The sequence below is a fragment of the Miniopterus natalensis genome, chromosome 7 (assembly GCF_054644295.1).
Source record: "Miniopterus natalensis isolate mMinNat1 chromosome 7, mMinNat1.hap1, whole genome shotgun sequence".
NCBI classification, from domain to species: domain Eukaryota; kingdom Metazoa; phylum Chordata; class Mammalia; order Chiroptera; family Miniopteridae; genus Miniopterus; species Miniopterus natalensis.
The window spans coordinates 40,522,353-40,548,001 of record NC_142087.1 but is presented as its reverse complement, the minus strand read 5'-3'; the positions used below and the strand labels follow the sequence as shown (position 1 = coordinate 40,548,001).

General features: G+C 40.8%; 1 protein-coding gene across 8 annotated transcripts in view; it reads right to left on the bottom strand.

Annotated features, from left to right (window-relative positions):
* DLGAP1 (DLG associated protein 1) overlaps positions 1 to 25,649 on the bottom strand; it is a 587,128-nt gene that overhangs the window by 144,842 nt on the left and 416,637 nt on the right. For all 8 annotated transcript variants that reach the window (XM_087818968.1, XM_087818969.1, XM_087818971.1 and 5 more), the window contains one exon: positions 25,304 to 25,518. In XM_087818968.1, coding sequence (XP_087675094.1) covers positions 25,304 to 25,518 — 215 coding nt within the window. The remainder of the gene's footprint in view (positions 1 to 25,303; positions 25,519 to 25,649) is intronic.

Here is a 25,649-nt window from a genome sequence, read left to right as displayed (position 1 = left end):
ATTATTTTTAATTGACCTTTATGCCATGTATTAGTAAATATATTATACTCTGTTTTGGGAGCACCAAAGACTGGTGTTATATTAACTCAAGCCTATTAGGGAAACAGATTTCAGACTGCTAATATTTCTAGGTAGTCAGGTGCTAGAAGTTATAAATTGTTAAGTTAAAAAGAAACAGAAATAACCGAAATATATATTTTTATTGGGAATCTGAGTTGAGAAATGCTTCTTTGCCTAGCCTCCTACCCCCAAATTAGGTTGTGTACTTCCCCAACCATCTCCCAGCAGCTAGCTCCCCACCCCCATCCTCCTACTTATTAGGAATAATTTTCACAGCTGTCTGAGGAAAGCTCTGCAGCAAGTGCCAACTTCTGGGTTTTCGTAGCATCCATAAGCTGTTCAAATAACTCAGCTCCAGAATTTTCCTCTTGGCATGTGCTAGGATACAAATAGCTCAGATCTCCTCTTTAAGCCTTCCTAAAGGCCTGGCCAATGGTTCAAGTCTGCTGGGCACCAAAAGCCTCATCATTTCTTTCCTCCTAATGACAAGGCAATTAATCACGAAGAGTATGTAATGATAGCGATTGGAGGAGTGGTGATGATTGGGGATTCTTAGAAACAAGGGTTAATGAGGTCATTTATGGTATGGTTATTATCTAGAATGCCACGGCATGTTAGTGATGTCCTTTTTAATGCTCATTTAGGAGAGTCTCTCTCTGATGGCTGAAAGGCTTTCAATTCAGATGGCTGGGGCCATGGAACGGAAAGGAGGCCACCTGGGCCTGCTAGAGAGGCTGACCTGCTCACTGCTGCCTTCCTTCTCGCTGCCGGCAGGACGTGCTTATCGGAGGGGATGGTGGTGGTGGCCCAACCGCCCATCCTCCCACTTGGCCCAACTTCCCTGACAATGCTTAGCTGTAGTAGGTAGCCCTCACCAGTCTCCCCAAGTACAGTGGTACCTCGGTTTTCCAGCATCTCCGTGGATGAACATTTCGGTTTCCGAGCGCCATAAGCCCGGGAGGAAATGCTTCGGGTTTTCAAACCCGCCCCGGGAGTCGAACATGCCCCCAGGCTTCCGCTGAGTGTGAGATCCCGAGGCCCAGCTGTCGGCTGTGGATCCCTCGGTTTTCGAACATTTCAGAACTCGGGTCTTCCGGAACGGGTTACACTCAAAAACCGAGGTGCCACTGTAGTCTAGATCTCTTATTACTCTTCTGACTCAAGCTTTTTAGAATTTGCTATTTTACGGCCCATTATTTTCATGATAATTTCATGCTATCAAATAGGATAATTCTTACAACAATTCTGTGAGACTTGCATTATTTTACAGATTAGGGCACTGAAAACAGAGCTTAAAGGACACATTTGATTTTATACAACTATGATAACAATGGTTACCATAATACATAACAGTAACCCTTAGTGCTTTATATGTGAATTGTTTCACTCCAATGCTATAAGTATTATTGTCATTCCCAATGAGTAGGTCAACAAATTGACATCCATTAAAGTTAACTCACCTGCCCACAGTCACACAGACAGTAAGTGGCAGAGCTGAGGTTTCAATCAAGGGCGAAACTGACCTCCAAGCCCAAACACCAGGCAGCATTTCTTGTCTAATCTGGTAAGTGGAACAGCTTGAACCCACGTCCTCCGAATCCAGCACCAGTGCTCACTTCACTGTACTCTTTGCCAAGACACCTCAACCCTCAACAACAACGGTGAGCTTGTTTGAGCTCCCCATCTGGCACTTGATTGAATGAGCTGTGAAATGACCAGTGATTAAGCAGAGAGATAAGAGAGGAAGGAAAATGGAAGGTTTGTGTAATTCTTGTACTAGACCATCAGCCTCCGAATAACAGGCTGTGCACTGAATATAAAATTGCATCCAGAAGGGGAATATAAATCCTTAGAAATCTAGAAGAGTATACGTGTCTAATTTTAAAGGAAAAATTAATTTTGGCTTTTAAAGGTTACCAGTCTCACAACCATCATCTGGAGCTGTCTGTCTCCAGGGATAGTAGTTCCAGGAGGTGGTGGTGGTGGGGGGGGTTGTCTTTGTGCATGTTTGTAGAACTCAAATGAAATGAATTCTCAGAAAGGCAGCATTCTCTCAAGTTTTTTCATCTCACCATGCTAAAGTGGCCTCAACCTAGATCCAAGAGACTGGCCCCTGGGAGGAACAAATGCATGATTAACTTTTCACATTGACCCAGTTCTTGACTTCTTTGCTTAGGGACCTTGGCCACTCTTGGGGCTACACTGACTCTCCATCTCTCCATTATAACCTAGAAGTGAAAATGCTTTCCCTGTTCACCCTGCCACCCCTACCCAAAGCCAGCAATTTTCTTTGGGGACATCACACTATTTCTCTGCCTCTGAATGTGATAGAGGCAAAACTGTGTAACATCTGCTCACATACCATTTCAAGAAACTGATTCGAAGAAATCCTTGGGAAAATTATTTTATATATGTGTTTATAAAGTCAGCTTCAGGGCCCTGTTACATTTTAAAAACTTGTATTTTAATGATTGTTCAGTTTCCCTTTAAATACACATTCCTAAGTGTGGCTGGGTATTTAGCAGAGAGTAGGGAAAGGGGCTTACGTAGATGTTCAGAGGGAAATTCAGAAAATTCCGCAGTGACCAGGAACTCTGTGATGAAGTGTATCCTGAATAGGGAGGGGCCACTTCAACATCAACACGTGTAATCCAAAAATGATTACTTCAGAGAATAAACTGAAGGGAATGTCTTGAAGAAAAAAATGTAGATAATTTCATTAAAGTGGAGAGATAATGAAGAAATATGTGGTTTATGTGGCTGGGGAGAGGGGCCAAGAGGGGTTATACAATGTTGTATCTTAAAGTAAATTTTATAGAGTCCTATTGGTTATTATTTCATATTGAAAGCAAGGAAAAGAAAGCAATTCTTAGGTATCGTGCTTGGAATTTTTATACCACATTGTTATGGTCATCTCTTCTTGTATAAGTAAAAAGCGATGTGGATGTCATTCCAAGGGTAACCGGGGTAGAGAGTAGGCATAGTAACTGGGGTAGAGAGTAGGCATATTCTGATTCTGAAAGGTGTTCTAAATCAGTGATAAGTTTAAGTGGATCAACAAGACCCAGTCACAAACACACCTCGCATTTTGATATTATTAAATAACTGCTCCTTTCAGTATGATAAAATGAGTAAGCCAATAATTGATCCCTTGGACTCCTGGGTATTAAGAGGAAAATGCTCATAAGAAATAATTTCTTCAGACCTAATACAAGAGTCCTGTGTGGGGGATCCTCTTCTGATATCAGGGGGCCTGTTGGTGTGTATGTGTCTGCAGAACTCATATGGAATGAATCCCCCTAAAACAAGCAATCTGTCACACTTCCATTCTTTCATTTTACTTTTTACAAGTCCCTCACTTTGCACTATTTCAATAAGACTTTCTCAAGAATTTCTGATTAAAGATAGTGAATCTGTAAGAGAAAAATTTAATTGTGCACATCAGAGTCTTGAACTAATTGCTTTTTATGATGCACATATAAAGCAGGTGATGCCTCTCGTTTCAGCATATGTAGGGAAAAAAAGACCTTTTGATGGAAGGATCTAGGTTAGCAATAAAGATAGTTTCCTGATAGTGTGGGCTGTGAGTGTAGGCTTCTTGGGGCTGCTGGGGAATTTCTCACTAGAACACTCAGGCAGAGAGAGACCATGCACAGCAGCCGCATGTGGAGAGACACACGTCCCTTAGAACCTGCCAGAGTGCAGACTTCTGGAGCCAAACTACTACGTTTGTGAAGTCAAAAGGTAATAACAGAATTTAGGACCAGACTAAGGGAACCAGCAATAACATTTTTGTCAGTAGTTACATTTTGGAAAGTGTTGTAAATTCTAGGTCTAGTACATAAATTATTTCAGAGTCAAAGGAGATTCTTTTAGCATGAATTTGGGCAAATGTTGATAAGCTCTTATTGGCTTTCAAATATCAACTAAGTATGGCTGATTATTAGTCTGGGGAAATGCCTATTGGTCCTAGGTTATATGTCATAATCAGTGTAAAATTTTAAAATTCTAGGTCCCCAGAAAGATTTTAGAATGAACTTCTCTTAGCTTTGTTTAGTTGTAAAACAGGCAGATGCCTGGTTGAATGGTGCCCCTTCTCTGTATGGCCAGGTTCAAAGTCTCCCCAATCATTGTTTCTTTAATCTCCACAATGAGGAAGCTGGATTAGATTGTGATTTTTATTATTGAGTTTATTCAAGAAAAGCAGGAAATAGACACTAGATTTGACTGAAGGAAGAGTATTTGCTTGGCTTCTGATAAACATGACAGCATTTGATGAGAAGGGAAGGACTTGTGCCACTTAGGGAATTAGACACTAAGTTTTTGGCACTGGGAAGTGGGAAGGCTTCCTCTGAAGGACTCATTGTGAGGGTATTTGGCAGGGCTTCAGCATCTGTCACAAGGGGTTGGTAGATTTATGTGCTTCCCAAGGATGCCCCTGAACTTGCTTTCAGCATGAGATAAATCACTGTCACTTTACAGACAGGCACAGACCAACATGGCGGTGACTTTTGCTTCATTAAAACAAAAGAACCAACCAGGCTCCCACAGATGTGGTTTCTGCCTCTTAGAAATGACAGAATCAATTAGTGCATGTTCACCTCCACAGTACGCCGTGGGCATGGCTTTTGGGCTGAGGCAATAAAGACCTGTCAACTATGATGATGTTTTTGGAGAACAGGTGTGGAATATGTGGCAGCTCATCAGGATATGAAAAATGATACCCCTCGGAAAAGTAGGTACAGGCACTGTAATAATATACTTGACAGGCACCCTACCTTCTAGCAACTTTGCAAGGCATGATGATAATTACTAATTGAATTTGCTCAATATAGTGTAACAGTACTCACCAGAAATCAGTGCAGATGGGAAAACTATGAAAAACAGGGTTATTCTCATTAATTTCATACACTTTTGTTACTACAGTGGGGTCAGAAAACTCAAAGTAGTTCATAAGAAAAATAGGCTATGGATTCATAAAGCTGGCTTGAATCCAGAGCTGTAAAAGTTTAGTTTGTGCAAGATGATGCCATTTGTTGAAGCAGAGTGATGTATGTGTGTGCATATTTGCGTGTGTGTGTGCATGTATGTGTGTATGAGAGGGAGAGAGAGAGAGGCCTTATACAGATAAAAATATTTACTTAGGTGTTAACGATAATCATCATGTAATATACAGTATTATACATAGATAGCCAGGTATTATATGTAAAGTATATTTTCACAGAAAGTATAACAATATTAGCATTTTATTTATCTTTTAAGTTTTTTTAAATTTTTATTGTTGACATTATTACAGATGTCCCCATAGATTTTGGGTTGTTATGTGTTCATTTTTATTTTTTTCCAGGAAGTGTTTGATTTCTTTTTTGATTTCATTTGTAATCTATTAATTGTTTAATAACATGCTATTTAGCCTCCATGTATTTAAATGTTTTTGAGGTTTTTTATTGTAGTTGATTTCTAGTTTCATGCCATTGTGATCCAAGAAGATGCTTGATATGATTTCAATCTTCTTGAATTTGTTAGGACGTATTTTATGTCCTAAAATATTTTATGTCCTAACATGAGGTCTATCTTTGAGAATGTTCTATGTGCACTCGAGAGGAATGTATATTCTGCCTCTTTGGGATGAAATGCTCTGTAAATACCAGTTAAATCCATCTGATCTAGTATGTCGTTTAAGGGCACTGTTTCCTTGTTGATTTTTTGTCTGGAGGATCTATCCAGTGATGTCAATGGGGTATTAAAGTCCCCTATTATGCTGTATTGCTATCAATCTCTCCCATAAAATCTTCCAAGAGCTTTTTTAAAAAATATATATATAGGTTCTCCTATGTTGGGTGAGTATATGTTTATAAGGGTTATATTTTTTAGTTGGATGGATCCCTTTAGTATTATGTAGTGACTCCTTTGTCTCATGTTAGGACCTTTGTTTTGAAGTCTATTATGTCAGATATGAGTTTTGCTACCCCAGGTTTTTTTTATTTCTAATTGCATGGAATATTTTTTTCTATCCCTTCACTTTCAGTCTGTGCTAGAGTGGTTGAATATTACAACTTGGGAGTGGTGTGGTCCAGTTAATACCCTATGGGGCATGTTCTGACCCATGAGACACAGGAAACTGAAAGGAACTAGCAGATGAACTGCTTGTCCTTTCTGTCTCTGATGAACTGTTCTGTGATGCAGTGGTTCCATATGGCCTCCCCAGAGATGTCCCATGTAACCAAATAACCAGCCTTGTTTTCTTATCTGGCTCTGGCCAGCCTGGTACTGTCCTACCTTGCAGTTGATCTGCTTTCTTCCCAGCCTCACATCACCCTCCCTGTCACCCTTCTCTTTTGAGGAAGAGTGTGGAAGCCCTACCTCAGGTTCCATTTCTGAGAAACTGGTGAAGACTGACAGTGTGATCTGGACAGCATGGTACCCTTGAGAAGAAGGTCCATGGACATGCCAGCCAACCTGGACATGACTCTACTCATTCACAGCTTCTCTGGTCCCTGTTCGTCTGTGGTCTCACATCTATGGCCATGTGATGGGAAAAATGGGCAGACTCTGGGATATTTTGTTAATTGTTCTGTGTGGCTGTGTGTTTTGGGGCCCAGACCAAGGAGAAGAGGATTTGTCTTAATGTTTCTAATTTTTAGCAGCCCCAAATAGAACAGGTTCTCTCAGGAGTGGTGAGTTGGTGGCATTCTCAGAGAGGAGCTCAACCTTGGGCTGGTGACTGAGCTCGGGAAGACAATAAGAAGCAGTGAGCATAGGTGTGATTTTGTATGAGGACTGATTTTATGAAAAAATATTTACAGTGTTTATTTTTTCTTAAATAATTATCAGTTCATACTTCTAAAGTTGCTGTATTTTTCCTGTATACTATATAAGAAGAATTTTTGGAAATAAAAGCATAGGTGAAACCCCATCAAAACATTCCTTGGGGATTGTCCCATTTATTGCTAACAGTAGGAATGTTTCTGTCTCTACACGGTGCATGTTGGTGAGGGAGGGGGTCAGTAGGTTTCCTGATACTGCATGCAAGATGTAATGTGCACATGTGCACTGTTAGGGGAGAGCATTCAGAGCTTTCATCAGCTCCTCCAAAGGACTTGTGACCTAAGTAAATAAATCAATAAATCAATAAATAAGTACCTAATCCTTTTTAGCCAATTCTTGGCCTAATCAAAGAAATCTTTTAAATTTACTTGATATAAAAGAAATTATCCTGGACATTCAGATCTCTTGATAGGAGGCAATTGTTACCTTCATCCCCTCCCCCTGCCCAAGTCAAGGAAAGGGGCAGAGGCCTTTCACAGCAAATGTCTGTTTGAATTTCTGATATTTTTTACACTTAAATATCCAGAAAGGATCTTCTGATCTTTCCTCCCAAAGCTGCTCTTCTCGCAACCCCCCAGTTCCGGCCCAAACCCTTTTACCCTTTCTTTCACAGCTCACATCTGATCCGTTCACACCTCCAAAGGCTCTGCCTCAAGAACAGACGCAGTGTCTGACCACTGTTCCCAGTGACTACTCCCAGGGCTGCCACCAGTCCAAGCCCTCACTGCTGCTCCCTTGGAATACTGCCATCGCTGTCTCCTTGATCCCCTTTAGTTTCTTCTCAAAGAGCAGCCAGAGTAATTCCCTTAAAATGCCACCCCACCTAACGCCTTTTAATATCTTTTCACCTCTCTCAGTAAAATCTGAAGTGCTCATGTGGCTTCCAGGCCCTTCGTCAGTCTGGCTCCGTTCCCCCGGGACCATCCTCTACTGTTCTCCCCTTGCCCACCCTGCTCTGGCCATGTGGCCCTTGTGCTGTGCCTCCAACACACCGGGTGCCCCTCAGGGGCTTCGCACTTACCACTCCCTGCCTGAGCCCTCTCCCCTCAGATAGCTGCAGGCCTTGCCTGCTCACCTCCTTCAGATATCTACCCAAATGCCCTCTTCTTGGTGTGGCCTTCCAAGGTCACTCTATTTGAAGGGCACCTCCCCTTGCTAAATTTTTCCTTTCCAGCACTTAATCACATCTGACCTACTCGATACTTATCTACCTTACTTATTTTTTTTTGTCTACTCAGCCAGAATGCAAGCTCCACAAGGGCAGGGGTTACTATCAGTTTTGTTCACTGTGGTATCCTCAGTGCCCTGATAAACAGCAAGTATTAAGTACTTGTTGAATAGATAAATAAGTGAACAAACAAGGGTGCACATGCATTTAAAGCTTTCATTTCTAAATTATGCACACCTCCTTTCTCCTTTGAAGGGTAAGGCTTCCCTGGCTAGGTCCCCGGTGGTCTGTGAACACTACCTGCCTCCCACTCCCCTCCTTCCACCCTTCTCTAACCATGACAGCATGGAAGGTCACGGCGATAATACAGGAACCTTGTCAGCTAGGGTGTGATATATAAATAGGAAACTTTGTGTAGTTGACAACACGCGTTATTGTGATACATGCTGGAAGCTCGTTTCTATTATTGGCACTGCTTTATTTTTTCCCCCTGAATTCAGAATGCCCCGTGTTAAAAACCTTGCTCCTAACGCCTTGTTGAACATGACTGTGGCAGTGGGAGGTGATGCCTGAGGACGAGCCCACGAGTAACCAACCCTGGATGTTCCCTGTTTGGCACTTGAATTATGCTTAATGTAGAAGGCTCCTCTATGTGTAGAGAGCTTCTCACACTTGGGGATTTTATGTGGGGCAGGAAAGTCTAACACAGAACAATGGGGTTGACTCATCCACATGGGATCACACACACATGGCTACAAAAGCATGGCTTGGGGGCTGCCTCCTAGAGGGCAGATTGCAAAAGTTGGTAGACACTCCACCTAATTATCAAGGTAGCTGCCTGGCTGTGAGCTACTATCCAAAGTATCCAGCAGCAGAGGAAGCTCTGCCAGTTCTCTACAGGATCTGGCTAATTTGATAACATGGTGGAGAGAAAGTGTGTCACTAATTTCCTCTCCCACCATGCAAAGCTGCTCTCTCCTTGTCTGCCATTGTGAGGACTTATGCATTCACGCCTATGTGATGGAATCAGTATCACTAAGAAGAAAGAATATCTTGGAGATTGTAGAATGATCCAATGAAAATTTATGTATTGGTACGTGGGAAAGTAACTTCAACCAATTTCCCCAGTAAGTTGGCCACAACTAATTTCCAAATTGGCATGACCCTAATACTTGGTGGACATATGTAACCGGCCGGGATCATGGAGCCACTTATTGAGTGTTCTAAGCAACAAGGGTGTTAGATGTCAAAAGAAACCAAGAATAAGTCCCCAAATCCCTTAAAACAGATAAGGGTATTTTTATTTTTATTTATTTTTTTACTGGTGGCTAAGCTAGACACTCATTTAAAAGTATTTTCTCTATTATCCATACTTGTCTTTTCAGGGTGGTTTGGCTTGTTGAGTACAAATTATCAAATGAAACACAAATGTTTTCCTTGTACATACCAACCAAAATGCACAACAGAAGTTATTATTCATTCATCGTATGACCTGTTTAGGCATCTGGCAATGCTAAGAGGAGGAATAAGTGGAATATGCAGAGCTACAGGACTGGGTCAATCATAAAGAGATGTCATCTGATGACTAAAAGGGTTTACAGGATTAAAGAGGTGAAGATCAATACCTCTCACTGGGTTACTGCCAGCAGAACCTCAGGCAAATATTATTACTGAGTTTGATTACTGACGTCATTCCTTTGCATGTGCCTGAGTTCTAGTGTAGACATAGAGACAAAAAAATTAAGTTATGATTAAGACAGGCAAAATACTTAGAATTCTAGACCATGGTTGTCCTGATACACTTTCCATAGTGAAGATTTGAAGGAAAAAACTCTTTTTTTTCCTTAATAATTGTGTCCTTTACCCATTTGTCACCAGCATTTACCATTTTGAAGAACATTCTGACTGTGGAGTAAGATGATCTCAGCTAAGCCCCAGTTCTGTTCCTGACCTATAACTGATGGAATGGATTCTCCTAAATAGAAAGGGGCTATGTAATGATTAAATGAGATATAAATGATGAACTTTTAAAAATGGAATACTTGCCTCAGCAAGGCCTACCTGAAAACTGTATTAACCAATTTCACCCCAATAAGTTCAATAAAAAATAAAATAAAATAAATTAAAATGGAACACTCTCATAACGACTGCATAGGAACAGTGTTTCTAACAGTCACATCACTCCACTGGAAGGATTCAACTAGTAGTGTGTTCTCTTGAGGAGCCTAGAATATAGGGAGCATGCACTGAGTGGCTGCCCATCCAAGAGATCCTGGGAGGAAGCTGAAATGTGTAATCTGAGCTTGACCCATGAGCATGCTATAGACCAGTGAGTCACAAATGCTCAGCCATTAGGCTAAGAGCTGAATAAAACATTCCAGATTAGGTGCTTAACATTTGTTAGCTCATTTAATTGTCACAATATTTATTTAATTAGAGATAATTAGAACCATTTTAAAAGTGAAAACACACACACACAAAACACTACATTCAGAGAAGTTAAGTAACTTGTCTAAGGTTGCAAAGTGGTAAAGAGCAGATGTGCACTCAGGTCTGCTTTCCGGGTATTTCGGGCTGCCTCTCCCTCAGCAGGGCTGGGATCTGATTATCACTGTGGGCCTTGGACAAGTGGGTGTTGGGGAGATGGAGAGGGTGGCCAATGGGCTGTCCCTGTAGCTGGGGATTCTTTACAGCATTCCTCTGGTTCCTGAAATTAGTTCCTCTCTCACAGTATCGAGGGTGGCCAGCAGATTTGAAGGACAACTGTTATATTTTCAGGATTTTATCATGCTATTTAAAAAGTAGAGGGTTTTTTGTTTGTTTGTTTTTTAAGTAAAGGAGCACAAAAAACATTAATATATTTAAATGATCGTTTAGTTTTAATATAGTTATCTCCAGGGCACAGGAAATGGTCATAGAAGTACAACAGAGGCCCATCAAGCTGTTTTTCACAACACTCAGCTCAGCTACTTAAATGTGGGTGGTTGCTATGGGCAACTACATAAATAAACTCAGGGCAGGTCAAGGGGGTCGAGTAGTACAGGCATTTAATGCATTTACCTTATTTTGGGAAAACAACAAAACAAAAAAACCTAAGATTTTCTTTTCCCCCAGGGTCACTTCTTTCTCTTGCTAATACTAGGAATTTCATCTGCCCAAGATAATTTTTTTTTTTTTTAAGTCAGCCAGTGAAAGATGAATAGGAAGGATGATCATAACCTACCTTCTAAAGAGCTCAGCCAGTTTCAAAATATTAAAAAATGAAAATAAGGTGGAAATTTCTAGCTGCGATCTAATATTACCATGACTATAAATTTAAAAAAAAAAAAAAAAAAGTCCACTTATTTTTGCAATGGCCCTAGTTTATTTTCCTGATGGGAGATTGTTTATAGTCAACCCGAGTGGCAGTCTTAGAACCCAACCCTGATTCCGAGAAACTGAAATGGGAGGCTTTGTAATTATATACCTTTTGATTTTGGCGACTAGGAATGTATTTCACTTTATATCATGCTTTTTGCTTCATTTTTATTCTCTTCAAATGATTGAGGGCTTTGAGGTCCTAAACCTCTATGTTTATTGAAATTACTTTAAAGTTCCTAGCTTATTTCTGTACTATTATGTAAGATTTATAATACAATGACAATTTTGATATGTTGTAAATATCTGTTTCCATATAAACTAAGCCTTTTTGCCTTCATAGCTTTGCATGAAGAATATTCCCCATCCAAAGAGAGAAATGGTTACACAAATTATTGTATATGTACACAATGGAATGCTTTGCAATTGTTGAAGATAATTTTTTAAAATGTTAATCTACATGAAATTATATAAAACAATGTTTTAAGATATAATTTTAAATGAAAAGAGCAAATTGTAGAACAGAATGTGTAAAGAAAGTATAGATATGTGTATATATAACATATGCATAAAATATGTGCATAGAACATTTCTGAAAAGATACACAAGTAATGGTTAAATTTTTCACCTCTAAGGAGGGGGAAAAGGGATTGGAGGGGGAGAAGGACTTTTACATATTAAATACTCTTTGGTGCTATTGGAATTTGAGTATTATTTTTATTATAATAAAAAAGGAAATCTTCCCATTTGTCCTAAACAGAAAGGAGACCCATGTACACATGGCGTTTGTTGTGGTGTAGGGTATCACCACAACAAACGAGAGAAAACAACAACAAGGGGTATGACGCATTCATTCACGGTTGGCTTTTGATTCTTGGTATCTTAATTTATCAGTGTAATTGCATATCAGCCCTTTCCGATATCACCCTAGTCTACACTGCTACCATTTCATGCTGGGATGACTGCAACCTACTCTGGAATCACTTACTTGATTTCAAACTCTCTGTCTCCAATTGTCTCTATCACATCCAGAGGCAGTAGAACATAGTGGTTAGTAGTATGGGTTCTGGATTCAAATCCTGACTGTGTTACTTCTAACTTTGTGACCTTTGGCAAGTCAATGAACTTCACGTGTCCTAATTTTCACATTGTATAGGCAAGATAGTAATAATCTCTGTCTTACAGGTACCATTATAATTATAATATGTACTGGCATACCACGAGTGTTTCTAGGTGTTAGTCATTGTTATTCTTCGATATATTCCTTTTTTGGTTAAAATTAAATAACTCTAACAAAACAAATACAAGAAACACACACACACACATACACACACGGAGGCAGAGAGAAAAGCACAATAAAGAAAGCAAAAATTAGCCATAAAGTCTTCCTACAGAGAGAATGACTACTGAAAGGTCAGAAAACATCCATCCAGATGTAGGTATCCATGTAAATAATATAGAATATACTTTCACCTAAATGGGAAAAAAGCTCTCTTGTAATTGGCCCTCTCACTCCATACTATGCAGGCCATCTTTCTAAAACAACACGACATCATTCTATTCCCCTTCTCCATCGCCAACGATGCCCTGTCATTAACTGGATTCAAACAAAACTAATTCACTGGATATTTAAGGCTTTTGCTAATGAAAGTCTTCACTATTTTTCTAGGGACATTTCCCATTTTTAAATGCCTCTCATGTATCAGTCAGCTTGGTTTTTTCATATCCACACATGTTCCTCCTCCCTAATTTTTTGCCTCTAAGGAATTATTCAAATTCCAAGTTGTATTCTTTCTCTTTTATGAAGCCATCTCTTGATATTTCTACTTCATAATAACTTTTCAACTTTATGAACAATTATAGCACTTTTAATCTAAGGTAACATACATAATATTATTTTGAAATGTACAAATAATTGTACACAATTGTTTTCGGCACTCTTGGTGGCACTTAATCATGTATGTGAATTTGAGACAAAGCCTTTTATTTCTCTTGTTTCCCTCAGGGAATGTAGCAACATAAAAACTTTGATTTTTCTGGAATGAATTCTTGGTTGAGAGTAGTCAACCTGGGTCCTAAAACTTGCTGAATAGTTTAAGCAAGTCATTGCTCTTCTCTTGGCTGCCACCTCCTCATTTGTAATATCACAGGGTTGGAATCATCTCTAAGGTTCTTTCTGGTTTTGCTTCTAAGATTTTTTTTCATCTTATATCTAAAGAAGGGCTACACAAAGACAGTGCTCAGTGGCATACAGATACATGTTTAAAAACTGGCTCTTTGGGAGGAAAAATCTTTGACTGGTAGGGTTTGTTGATTTCATTGATGTAAATATTCCCATCGTGGCCAATATCAAGCTACCAGGGTGACAAAACCAAGTGTGAAGTTGGGAAGGGATGTGCACTGTTGGCTCTTAATGGCCAACTGGACCCAGCTGATGCTGGTGAGTGGTTCTTTTTAGTGAGGAAGAGCTTAGTCTCAGGCTTATGAACATGACCAGTGGTTGTAACCTCTAGCTTCTCTCACTCTAAAACTTCAACACAACCTTTCTTCACTGAATGGAAAGAGACAAGGGAAACAACAAAATAAAGTGGTCCCGTCTTGGCTTTTTCATTTCAGGCTCTCCAGACATGAGTTCTCAGGCTCGTCCAGTCTTCTCAGGTGCCTGTGCCCACAGCAGAGTGTCCATCTCTCTTGAAATCTGGCACAGGGATGATACTACTGAGCTGGAGGCAGTTCCATATGCAGTTGGTAACCTGGATCTATGCCTAGAGCTCTCAGCTCTGCTTTTCCTGTGAGAGAGAAGTGGTTCAAAGAACTAAAAGAAGATTCTGAGCTGGGAGTCAGAAACGATGTCCAGATGGTGAAGACAGTCTTGTTCAGGAAGCAGTCCCCACAGTTCCATGAGGCAGTGGGAGGGAGAAAGTTGGAGTGGAAAGCAGAAAGCTGGAGCTTAAGACCCAGTCCCGAGCCTGGCTCTACCTCAGGATACTGAGAACCATTTAAAACTCTGGTTTATCTGTAAAGTATTGGTTAATTTCAATTCTAAATTCCTTCTGAGACCACTGGGTCAAATGAGATGCACTGAAAAACACCTGATACACTCTTATTTGCAATGATTTACCTTGAAAAATAGGCTTGGAAGAAAATTAAAATAATACTAGCTATCAGGTTGGATAGTCACATATATTTCCTCCCCATTGATTTAATTGGTTGGGTTCACACATAAGTTTGAAAGAGCGGTAAGTGGTAATGTGATCATCAAGGGGACGCTCCTCCAATTCCAAAAGGACTAGGCAGTGCTGGTTTCTTACAGCCACCCCCTCCTCAGAGGACTAGAAAGCACAGGTATTCCCCAGACGGACGGGGGGAAGCATGCCAGTGTTCAGAGTGGATGAGAACACGAGGGACGGCTGCACAGATATTTTTAACACGCTAACGTGTACCTGCCAGACTGAGCTCTGCTTCTGCAGGTGCGCTGGCAACGCCAAGGACGGTTGAGAAGCAAGAGGGAGCTTTTCAGAGAACCACGGATTCAGAAGCAGAGGGAGGTAAAGAGTCTGAGCGAGGACAGACACGGCCAAAGGGTGCCAAGCGGGTCTGTGGTGACAATTTAATTCAACATCTCCAGGTTAAAGCTACTCTGAGAAGCTACTGTTTGAGGCACTTCAGGCATACAGAAATTGTGTAACGGTGAGTTAGGGTTCGTTCAGTATCTCCCCAGGGCTGGGCCAAGTGCTTCATAAACGTTACTTCGGGTAGAGTTTGAACCCCCTTCGACATGAGAGACAGAGACAGTAGAAAAGTGTGTGAGAAGGCTCAGCTACCCCGAGAAATGTTTCAACACATGCTTCGAAGGTTCTGAGGAGGAAGGAACAACAGCTAACAGGGATTGGTTAAATTTGAGGGGAAGATTGAAAAGAATAAAGACCTTTTCCCTACTCTTCTGACTACTAATATACCCCAAAGCTTAGCCCAGAGTAGGTGGCCAAAAAATTGTTTTAATAGCCAACATGTATGGCGCACTCACCACGTGCTAGGCACTCACCGTGTTCACATAGTTATCTTATTGAATCTTCACAATGGCTCTTGAGGTAGGAAATATTATCATCCCTGATAACTGATGAGGAAATTGAGGCACCGGACAGTTAAGTGATTTTCCCACAGTAACACATCTAGAAGTAACAGAGCTATGATTTTGAACGCAGGTAACCTCACCTCGTGGAGCCTGCGCTCTTGAGCAACATGCTATAGGAAGTGTTTGTTGACTGAATAAACGAATAGGAGGTGGCATTTCAGGGGCGCAGCGCAGGGCAGCGTAAGCAAGGGCCTTGAGTGCTATTGCCGCTGCTTGCCAAATACAACAATACTACCGTGTGCTCCATATTCTGGGCACACGGTACTATTGCACTTTTCTGTGTCTTTGAAATGAGTGTGGCCTTGTGGATGGCTCTAGCAATGAAATGTGAGCACAAGCGATGTGTACCACTTCCAGGAAACAGTGCTCAGTTCACCACATTCCCTTTTTCTGATTCAGTAACCATGGAAGCACCTATTTCCTTTGTTCTGAGTCTCAGATACTTACAATGAGCACAGCCTCCTGCCAGTTCATGATGAACACACATTGTGAGCAATAAACAAACTTTTGAGGTTTGAGGATTGTTTATTAGCTGTGTAACTATCGTATCCTAGCTAGTACATAAATTGGTACCAGAAATGGGGTAGTCATGTGATAACAACAATAAATACCCTAAAATATGTGGCTGTGGTTTCAGGGTATGATAGCAGGCAGCAAGGTAATGGTTATCAGAGGCTGGAAACCTGTTCTGCAGAGGTGAATCACTCTTGTTTACAACAACTTGGAAGGTAGATGATGTAACAGATGAACTTGTAATTCTAGGGAAAGTAGTTGCAAAACACAATGTTAATAGCATATGTTGGTTGCTGTTGGTAGCCTTCAACAGCGTTTCGCAGTTTGAAAGAAACTCAGAAAAGAGCTGGTTAGATGGCAAGTAGAAATAAGAGGAAATAAGGAGAGGCTGGACATCGGTGGATCTGCAGCATTGGAAAAGACAACTGGTTTCAACCCAGTTGTAAAAAACCTGAGAAGGCCTTTGAGTGCTGAAGACAGGATGGAAACTACCCCTTGAGGCAAGGTTCAAATCAAGGATATGGCCACCTCACCCCATTGTTCAAACCTGCAAATGGAGTCAGATGACTTAGAATGAAGAGACATTTAAGACAATTCTTTTGATCAGATAAGTGACTCAGAGGAAAGCAGCTAATAAGTTGATAAGCTGAGCATATATGAGAAACAGAGAGGCATGTGGGTAGGAAGGAACACAGAGAAAAATGATCATTGTTTCTAGAAGGCTCTGTGAGTGTGATGACTATTACGTAGAATTCATTGGAATCAATAGATAAGCTGACTACAGTCCTCAGAGAGCTGCACTGACAGAGAACTATAAGCCTAGATTAAAAGACACGATGATAAGATCAGTCCTAAAGTGTCTCTTGGGCTCCAAAGAGCACACTTGGCCTGATGTGTGTTTTGAATGTGGTCAAGGAGGGTGACAGAAATGGAAGATTCTCCCAGAGCAGGGGGCGAGGACACATGAGAACAATGAACAAGGAGTTGCTCCAGGGAGAAGAATTGCAGCCTCATCAAGGAACATTCCCTCCCTGGGTAGAAAGCCTCAACATTTACCCAGCGGGATTGCAACACTGTTATGGCCCAGTGACTACCGTTGTCTCCCATGTTTTTGATTTTGAGTGGGAGTGTTTATTGTGTATATTTGTCTTTGTCCTGCTGCCATTATATACTGGGTGTGTGGGAAGAAGATGGTTTGTCTTGGTGAGTCTCAGGTCTCTAGATGCAGAGGAGCCAGCTGTCGATGGAGGAGCCAGATGTCTTGACCAGATGTTGATGTTATAGTGTATCATTCCCTGCTGCACAGACTATCACACCTCACCCACAGACCATAAACACTGAGATGAAGATAGGACCAGGACAGAGTTCTTGGTTTTCCTCCCTTTGATGGCGGTGGTGGGGCACAAATATGTTTTGCTTGCAGGAAAGAGGGTAAGCCAAATATTTGATGTCCAGAAGATAAACTTTGGTAGTCATTGTTGCTACTTGCCAGATAGTGTTTAATGTATCCATGTCCTGAGCACATGGTGAGATTGCCTTCTCTGCCCTCTTTGAAGAGACACATTGCCATGCCACTCGTTTTTGCCCAAAAAATGGGAATGGAAGTGACTTGTCCCACTTGCAAGTGGAAGCGTTAAGACCCTGTGCACTTGCCCTGCCTTGGCTTTGGGAGCCTTTGTTGATGAGGTGTATCCGTACCTTGTCCTGGGTGACCTTGGAGAGCAGAGTTCCCTCCTGACCCAAGATGGGCATGAAGCATGAGCAAGAGATACATTTTTGTTAGAAGCCTCTGACTTGGGGATCGTTTTCACTCCCAGAGCAATCTAGCCTATCCTGGTTAGCACAGTCTTAAAGTCAGCAAAGTAGGTCCTAAGAACAATTAGTAGTTCCATTTGATTTAAGCATAGAATCCCTGTAAGGGGACAGCAAAAGAGAAGATCTCAGAGTGAAGCCCTATAGCTTGAAGAAGTGAGAGGTGAGCTGCAGTGTTTCAAGACTGAATCTAGGAAACTGGTAATTTGGTTCACAGAAGTGAAAGAGTCAGGAAGAGAAGTGATGTACTTCAGGAGCAGTGAATTATTTGGGTGCCTTGAAATCTCATTTTCCTGCATGCTTAGATTAAAAATATCAGATCGGAGTACATGATAAGAATACAGTGCTGGGCTGATGCTGGACTTATTTTTCCATGGCCTGGAAAAATCTCATACAGGTATTTTTTTCCCTTCTACCCAAGTCTTCGAGAAGGATTATAAGAGCTCGTACAGAAATACAGTTCAGGTTGTTTTAAAAGATGCCTGGGAAAGTTTCTCTCAAAATTCACAAATTAATTTATTATAACTTTGTGGTCAGAAGTTCTTCCTCACAGCTAACCTAAATTCCTCAGCCTACAGTTTTTTGTTGTTTTTTAAAAAAAATATGTTTTTATTTATTTCAGAGAGAAGAAGGGAGAGGGAGAGATAGAAACATCAATGGTGAGAGAGTTGTCATTGATCAGCTATCCCCTGTACATCCCCTAATGGGGATCAAGCCCACAACCTGGGCATGTGTCCTGACCAGGAATCGAACCACGATCTCCTGGTTCCCAGGTCGATGCTCAACTGCTGAGCCACGCCCGGCCGGGCAGCCTACAGCTTTGATCTCAGTTCCTCCTGTTTTATGTAAGGAATGCCCACGGTTTTACTATTCTGTGTGTAACTTCTGTAAAGGTGCATTTATTTATGACTTATACCCAGCCTGCTTCCAAAAGGGATTAGAGGCAGCTCCTGCCTCGGCTTCCCTTTCAAATAGCTTCTCATTCCTGCACAGTGTGCTGCCCCCCGAGGCGCATGAGGAACATCCGTTCAGTGATACAAAACAAAAGCAAAGCTAGTGGCCTGAACTATGCTGACAAAATAGTAACCTGAAATTAAGAAAAGGAAAAAACCCTCCCCATGCCAGATAAAGTGGATTTTTTCTGAGCAGAAAAAATTCTGAACAAAATGATCAACTTTAATACCACCGGCCTCTGGATTTTAAGTTTCTTTCTTCTATATAGTGCCTGCTTTTGCTATTTCAGGTGTTAGAATATATACACAGTAAGTTCTCACTTAACATCATTGATAGATTCTGTAACTTTAAGTGATGTATAATGAAACCAGTTTTACCGTAGGCTCATTGATATAAACAAGGGTTAAGTTCCTACGGCATCTCCTCAACGTTATAATCAAATGACATTGAATGAAGCAACATAATTCGAAGACCTGCTATACTCTAAAATATAGATATATAAATATAAAAACGTATATATGTATATATGTGTATATATTTACTTCAGTTGACCCTGGAAAACCAGATTTTAGTAAACCATTTAATAATGTTATTGAAACCAAGGTATATTTCACAATACTTCAATATTAAAGGTACTGAATGTTTGTTACATGAGTAAATAAGTGAGTGATCACATGAATACATTTTCTGATTGTAATTAGGGTATTCTCTTTTACCTGGTTGTCTGAACTTTAACAGGAAACATAGAGATTAAATTGAAGGAATGGTAACTAGCAGACAGGTGGCAAAGTAAGGAATTTTAAGGCTCTTTGCAAACAGAAGTCTCCCTGGCAGGACAGTGGGTAGCATTTTCAATCAGCACTACCTAAGGGGACTGAGGACTCTTAGTTTCCAGGCCCCTCTTTTGGGGTCTTCTGCTTCCGTCTCTCCACTATCTTTAGGGCCTTGTTTATAGAATCACACACAGCCAGGTCATCTGAAGAAAGCTCAGGGTGCACACTGTCCAGCCACGGAACAGATACAGGTTCCTGATCTGCTATGTCAATAGTCTCAACCAAACTGAACCCAGGCTCTGAGAGGCTATCATTTCTCCCTGTGACCTCTGTCAGCTAATGTCTCCTTTATCTCTGATCCTTTGGTCATTCGGTCATTCTTTCCTTCAACCCAGGTCAAGACTGGGCCAAGGCTGGGTCAAGCTGGGTAAAGAGGTTCTCAAGGTCCTTCCTGTTTTAGCTGCTTGTCTGCCTGCTTGCACTTTCAGATCAGAACTTATCTCACTGCAGCCTCTGACATCCCCCTAAAATCTACTCTGTGTTTTCAGAACCTGCTTCAACTGGTTCTTTTTCTTGGGCACCGCTTCTCAGTTGTCCATACTCAGTTGATCTTCCCTTTCTTTTCCATTTTAACCCCTTTATACCTCTCGCCTCTGCAGGCTTGGTAAGTCATCATTCCATTCAGCCTTCTATCCTTCCTGCTTTCAGCACCTGGGCTCGAATCTTAGCTCTGGCATTTAGTTCATATGTAACCTTGGACAAGCTATTTAATCTCACTGAGACGTGGGGTTCCTTACTTATAAAGTGGGGCAAATCTCATGTATAGAGTTGTGGTGATTAAGTGGAAAAAGGAAGGGAATATAAAGCCGTTAGCACTCAGGCACTCAGAACCTCATTCAAACTTATTTCTCTCTTTTATGTTTCCTTCTCTCTAAAACGATCTGAATTTTCCTTCTTTTTTTTCACCTCCCTCAAAGACACACAAGCAGATTTTCTCCTCTCTGAGGTCATGATCATTGTAGGGACAGTTTAATCCATACAGGTTTCCTTCCCAAACAGGCTTTTCTATAGAGCAGTTATATAGCAAGAGACCAGCATGTGAGATAAAAATAATTAACCATCCTGAAAATGAAAAACTATCTGCCTTCAAGGCATTTAGACTGAAAATAAGCATTCCTGAAGCCTTTTGTTAGACACTTCATAAAAATTGTTAGGTGCACTGATTGGTCCCCTCCAGAGCCAAACAGGCACAGAAGCCTGGGGGCCTTCTTGCCGATTTCCGAGGAGTTTACAAGCCTGTGATGTTAGAGACTATTTCTTCCAGGAGAAATTTTTTCTTCATGCTTGGATGAAGGGATAAAGAAGTATGAAGAGGTTTTAATGTGTTATTTGCCTTGGATTAATGGATATTTGTATTTAACTTTAGAATCTTTAAAATGACAGCTCACAAGTGTTATTTTTAAAAGTTCTTCCTTTTCACAATATATTGAAAAAGTCCCAGATGGGATTTGGACATGGCTTTAACTAATCATGGTAGCAGGCAGTAGACTCAATTCTCGAATAAACTGCATATTATAGCAAATCCAAGTGAAAGACTTAAATCCTTTATCAGAGCCAGGTGGTGGTGACATGCTTTGAGGGAACTCTGGCCCTAAATCTCTCCCCTACTTGCCTGAGAATTTACTACTAGCCATTTAGGAATTATTTTTGAAAATAATAATATTCTAGAGTGATATGTCATTTCAAGTTTATTGTTAGCTGATAGCAAAGGAAGAAGAAAGGCCAGTGGTGAGGTGAAGGGATTTATTACCAGCTGTGGAAGAAGAGAGGGGAGTGAAAGAAATACTGGTCCTCAGAGGGTAGCTACAGGAGTTTTACACCAAAAAGATGGAGTTCACTGTCCCAAGACTACCTCTGACTCTAGAATGTGCAACTGACCTTAGGCCCTACATATCTAAAGACACAATAACATTAAGTAGCTGATGAACCCATCCTCATAAATAAACCCTCAAGATGCTTTTGGAAAATAACAAAGGGAAAGGAAAAGAGAAAAACAATGCAAGACAGTGTAGGAGTACGTTCTCTCCAACATTTCTGAGAGAAGATGGGAGTTGAAAGCCTCAAACAAAATGTTGCCTCAATCTCACTTGGCTAATTTTAGGTACCTTGGTTCATGGCTATGATTCATCCCTAAAGCTGTGAATTGCTGAGGAGGAAGGAGAAAAAAATTGACTTAAATGTCAGAGCAGTAGGAACAAAAATATAGTTTCTTTTTTGGGGAGGTAGAATTCCAGAATATGGAGATCTTTTTTCTCATGAGGAACCAAATGCTTCAAACTTCTAGAAAAGTAATTATCTCCAGTCAAAACATCATCAAGGAATAAAAGACAGCATTAATTATGAGTGATGTCATGTCTCAATTTTTGCCTTCATAGTGTATTTCCCTTCTCTTCTTATGTGCCTCCTTGAAGCCTGTAACACTAGAAATCACTAACAATCGTATGTATTTGAGAATGATGGAAGCTTAATATGTAGACTGTAATGAGAGATGGAACTCCTAAAGCAGGAGAGGAAGAAATGAATGGAGACAAGCAGAACTATGAGAAATACGTCTGGGGAATGGGGTGGTAGCACAGAAAAGAAAGACCTATTAGAATGGTCAGATGTCTTGCCTGCTTAAGATGGGGGGGGGGCACAACGGGGGCTTGGTAAAACCCCACCTTAGGTCAAGAGAAAGTTTTTCAATATAAGACGTGTCCCCTAGTAAACTGGCTATCATTTTGAATTTCCATATGTTTAGAGGAAGAAACTAGAAGTCACTAACTCTCACACTCTGCTCAATGACGAATTTCACTATCTGAAGTGCTGACCCTCATCAGCTTAGCCACTATCTGTGTGTTGTTCTCTTTTCGCTCTTAAAGCTTGTGAGCAGTGAAAGAAATATATGATGGCTGTAAAATTAGGGTCCAGGGCATTAAAAGAAGATATTATGTGGAAGGCAAAGTGAAAAATAAATTCCAGTGACTTCAGAGCAGATTCCTCCCAGCCCTGAAGCTCTGAGGAGAGCAGCTCCAAGGGACAATTGTGAACATGGCTTGTGCACACAACCCTCTCCTTGGCCTCCTCAGAGCACTCTCCTCCCCTTCCTTATGGCTCTGCTCCTTTCTGAATTCTTCATACCTGGATCCCTGGGTACCACTGTGAACAGCAGCAATCACTGCATCTCAACACCCAAGACCCAAAGTGTCTTTCAGCTGATTTGACAAATGCACCCCGATAGGTAAACTAATGGGATACTAAGGAGATGGATGGGATTCTGGAGATTGCAGAATCCCGCTACTTGGTGTTCATATGAGGAAACTGAGCTCCTGAAGGTCCAAGTGACTTTCTTACCCAAAATATTCCCTCTTTTGCATTTTTTGGAAGATGTCAATGCCATGGCTGTGACTATTATTGTCTCTAGTGGAGAGATACTTTAAAGTCCATAGAAAATATTTGTCAGAAGGGTCCTGAGCTACCCTCATGTCATACCACCTTGGCCCACTGCCTTTATTACATATCCAGTTCTTCTCATACTGTGTATATTTAATTTTTTGAGCTTCTGGGAGCTGTGCCAAAGTACAGTGAATACCTGTTTCCATTTTTCATTTCCATGATCAATTTCTACCTTGTGTGGCAGTGTTATGGGTTGAATTGTGTTCCCCATATAGATATGTCAAAGTCCTGACTCCCAATACCTGTGAATGTGATCTTACTTGGAAATAGGGTCTTTGTAGGTTTAATCAAGTTAAGATAAGGTCACTAGGGAGGGTCCTAATCCAACGTCAGTGGTGTCATAAGAAGACAACCACATGATGACAGAGGCAGAGATCAAAAGTGCTGCAGCTACAAGCCAAGGAATGCCAAGGATAGCAGGTTACAACCAGAAGCTAGGAAGAGGCAAGAGAGGATTGTACTCTACAGGTTTCAGAAAGCGTGTGGCCCTGCTGACACCTTGATTTCAAACTTCTAGTTTTCAGAACTGTGAGATGATAAATTTCTATTGTTTCAAGCCACCTAGGTCATAGTACTTTGTTATGGCAGCCTAGGATATACGGCATGCAGAAATAAAGGCAAAGAAGAGGCAACTGGAAGACAAAGGAAACAAAGATGAACTTCCTTTCTTGGCATGGTTTACTAATGTCATTGGTTATTAGTTTTTTTATTGAAATAATCCATAGTGGTTTCACATGATCCCTTGAAAAAAGAATGATGAGGGGACTCTCTCTGTCCACTTCCTTAAAATCTAATGTAATTTGCCTATTATTATTATTATTACTATTATTATTATTATTTTAAATGTATATATTGATTTCAGACAGAGGAAAGGAGGGGGAGAGAGAGAGGAACATCAATCATGAGAGAGTCATTGATCGGCTGCCTCCTGCATGTCCCCGACTGGGGATTAAGCCCACAACCCGGGCATGTGCCCTGACCAGGACTCAAACCCCGATCTCCTGGATCCTAGGTCAATGCTCAACTGCTGAGCCACACCCGGCCGGGCTAATTTGCTTTTTTTTTTTTTTTTTTTAAACATATCTTTATTGATCTCAGAGAGAGGAAAGGAGAGGGAGAGAGAGACAGAAACATCAATGATGAGAGGGTCATTGATCGGCTGCAGCCCGCAACCCGGGCATGTGCCCTGACCGGGAATCGAACCCGGATCGCCTGGATCCTAGGTCGACGCTTAACCGCCAAGCCAAGCCCGGCCGGGCCTAATTTGCTTTTTAAATAAATTTCCATCGTAGAATAGTCAGCTACTTTTCAGTGTTCTAGGATACTAGTTTGTTTTCCTTTATACTGATGGCTTTGGTGTTTTTATGTTTTATTTATTATGTCTTTTAATATCCTATTTTGTAGTGTAACATAAATGCATGAATAGTTATATGTATTTCCTCAGAATATGTAATCAAAGGCCCTTAACAAACATGAATTATCTGTAATATATTTTTCAGGTCCAAATGATGAGCTATGTGATGCTGTGTTCCAAGCTCTAATTTACTCTCCACAAATAAAATTAAAAATCAAATGTGGCCTTGCTTAAAAGAATTAATTTCAGTAGTTTATTTTGGAGACCTCTTCTCTGTTCACAAATAGCACAGGTGGAGGTAAGTATTACTTATTATCATATTTTTCAAACAAAATAATTTTAAGGTCTTACAAAATATAACATATATTGAGTGACCAAATTTAAAAATGTGTATCAAAAACCTTCACATATCGCCCCATTTTAAAACATGGGTGATAAGCTTCTCCAAGATAATCTGACCTATTATATTACACAATTATCTGAAAAAACTCCAGGGTATTTTCAGGAAGAGATCCTGCATAGATTTAGTGGTGAAACAAATGCCCAAGAGTTGGGATACACGGATTTTCTCATTGACCAGAAATCTTAATTTCTTTCAGAAGCTACTCTGGCTTATTTCAAACTCTTCGTCTTGGAGGCTGGGGGTTCAGTTTACGATCTACGCAGGGTACACCTGGATTCCCACGTCTTTGAAAGCACAGGGATATATATAAGTCAAACCCAATGTGAATCAATAGACCAGCCAATGCATCACACTGCTCCATGAGTGGAATGTTTGCTGTCCCATCTACTCTAGGAGTCACGCAATCTGATCCTAGCTGGACCACCAGAAGGATAGTGTTAGAAACGCTTACTTGAGTGTGGTGAGTTCTGTGAGGGATGGCTGAGTGGCCTTGAGATAGCTTTCTCTTCGTGCAGCAACTTTGGGCGAAGGCTTGGGACTTGTGTCCGAGTCACCACTGTCTTCATCTCCCATGGCTTTAATATAGCTGCCACTCCGCATTCTTCGGCATGGAATTTCATCGTCTTTACCTCGAGGGGTATACCCTGTCCATTCATCTTGAGGAACCTATTCAGATATAAAACAGATGATTCATTTTTTATTAAACCCAATATTTTTCTTTTCTTTTTTGGGGCTATGACCCTAAAACTTTAGAAATTAACTTTTCAATAATGGTGTTTTACTGTAATTGGTTTGAA